Here is a 2,238-nt window from a genome sequence, read left to right as displayed (position 1 = left end):
GCCTGTTTATAACTCCTAATCTCTCTAATTCTTTCTTGAGTAGTGTCTAATCTTCTGTTTAACCGATCCATTATGCTTTTTCTTTTTTTAACAAGTATATTTTCTATCTATTTAGTTCTTCTTCAAATCATTCCCAAATGCATGTTTATGATTTCATAGTTCCTATGAACATATTTTTTATTTGATAATTCTAATATCTGATGTCCTCAGGGAACTAACTGTTGTTTCTGCTGACTTTCACTCACGGTAGTTTGTATCCTTGTTTGGTAATTTTTTATTGTGAGCTCATGTGAGTTGATCTTAATCTCTGGATATACGAGTGGCCAAAACTGGGGATGCTTCCCTCAAACATAAATTTGCATTTGCTTGCCAGGAGCCAGGGAGCATTACAGACCTAGGACAACTTTAGCCACTTTGAGGGTGCAAGCATGATAATGGAGGTCTCAAATGCAGCTTTTCCATCTTTCTACTATACTATAATTTAGTCTCAGGATTGATTGCTATACCAATATCAGCATTGGGCCCCAGGACAATCTAGCCTTTTGTGTTTTCTTGTTGCTCCATGCTCACACATGTGGTTTCAAATCATCTTTCATGGAGAGTGAAGATGCAGCTGGAAGAGTCACCTTACTATGAGGCTGGTAAATGCATTAAATTCTGCATCCTCCAGGATCTAGCTGTCTGTTAATAGGAAAGCCCCCCAGAATGTCTAGTCTAGCATACTATCAGAATAGAAGTTTAATTCAGGGTTGGTGTTAGTTTTCCAAATTGAAAATAGCTTGCTAAAAGGAAGAAATGTGCCTTTTTTTGCACAAATAATGGATTATATATTTTTTATCTCTATTCTTCCTTCTTAGTAAAAATGGAGAACTGACATCCTAAGGAAGCAAAGAAAATGAAAAGTGATCTGTATGTAACTTGGTGTGTTAAGAAACGGTAAGTGTTACACAATTTTATTACCTGATTTTCTGCGGTCTTGATGTTGGAAAGCATGAATGAGGTCACTTTTTCGTGAAATCATTCTCTCTCTTAATATCTTGATGGCACTGTTTTCCATAGTACTCACTCTATGTAAAGAAAAAAATAATTAGGTGAAAGTAACATAAATCATCCTGTTTTGTTTCATTTTAATGTGCAACATTACTATTTATGAATTTTTACTTTAAATGAGTTGCCTAGATTCACACATATCACTACTAGATGGTAAACATATGCATATGTATCTATATGTGAATGTATATGTATGTGTGCATGCACACATGCATTTTGTGAAGTTTTAAAAGGATTACAAATAGTATTTTCTTTTGAATGCCAAAAATTCACATGAACAATCATTTGAAAAGAAGGCAAATAAAGAAGAACTTACTATACCAGATATTTAAATGTATCATTAAATTACTGAGATAAAACAACAGATATTGACAAGAGAAGACTGATACATGAATAGAACATAATAGAAATTTCATAAATATATCAAACTATGTATGAGAATAATATATATAATACAGAGGTATTGCAATTCAGTAGAAAATGACAGTTTTTAAAAAGAGTGCTAGCATAGTTAGCTAACAACCTGGACTTCAACCTCCACCTCAGATCATTTACAAAAATAAATTTTCAAATAAAGGAGGAACAGAGGAACAAAGTAATCATACACACACATACATAATGACTATTTTGTTCCTCTTTTTATTTTTTTTGTGTACACACACACACACACACACACACATGGCAAAATGGTAGATGTAGTAAATTCAAGCATATCAGTAATAAAATCATATGAGAATGGATTAAATAATCAAATTAAGAGGCAGAGATTGTGAAACTGGATAAAAACAACAAAACAAGATCCAACTATACGTTGTCTACAGGAGAACACTTTAGTTTTAAAGATACAAAGAGTTTAAAAGGAAAAGGATGCAAAAAAAAATACCATGCAAACAGCAAGCATGACAACTTGGAGTGGCCATACCAATAGTGACAAAATGGACTTTAAGACAAAAATTGTTGCCAGGCGTGGTGGCTCACACCTGTAACCCCAGCACTTTGGGAGGCTGAGGCGGGCAGATCACCTGAGGTCAGGAGTTCAACACCAGCCTGACCAACATGGAAAAACCCTGTCTCTACCAAAAATACAAAATTAGCCAGGCGTGGTAGCACATACCTGTAATCCCAGCTACTTGGGAGGCTGAGGCAGGAGAATCGCTTGAACCCGGGAGGCAGAGGTTGCAGTGAGCC

General features: G+C 35.2%; 1 protein-coding gene across 1 annotated transcript in view; it reads right to left on the bottom strand.

The window, feature by feature from the left end:
- Nucleotides 1-2,238, bottom strand: part of PPEF1 (protein phosphatase with EF-hand domain 1) — a 157,839-nt gene that overhangs the window by 7,910 nt on the left and 147,691 nt on the right. Inside the window, exon 16 of the mRNA XM_037742816.1 lies at nt 961-1,067. Coding sequence (XP_037598744.1) covers nt 961-1,067 — 107 coding nt within the window. The remainder of the gene's footprint in view (nt 1-960; nt 1,068-2,238) is intronic.

Source organism: Cebus imitator, unplaced genomic scaffold (assembly GCF_001604975.1).
Source record: "Cebus imitator isolate Cc_AM_T3 unplaced genomic scaffold, Cebus_imitator-1.0 Scaffold128, whole genome shotgun sequence".
Classification (NCBI taxonomy): Eukaryota; Metazoa; Chordata; class Mammalia; order Primates; family Cebidae; genus Cebus; species Cebus imitator.
The sequence above is the reverse complement of the archived record's forward strand: the minus strand, read 5'-3'. Positions and strand labels throughout refer to the sequence as shown.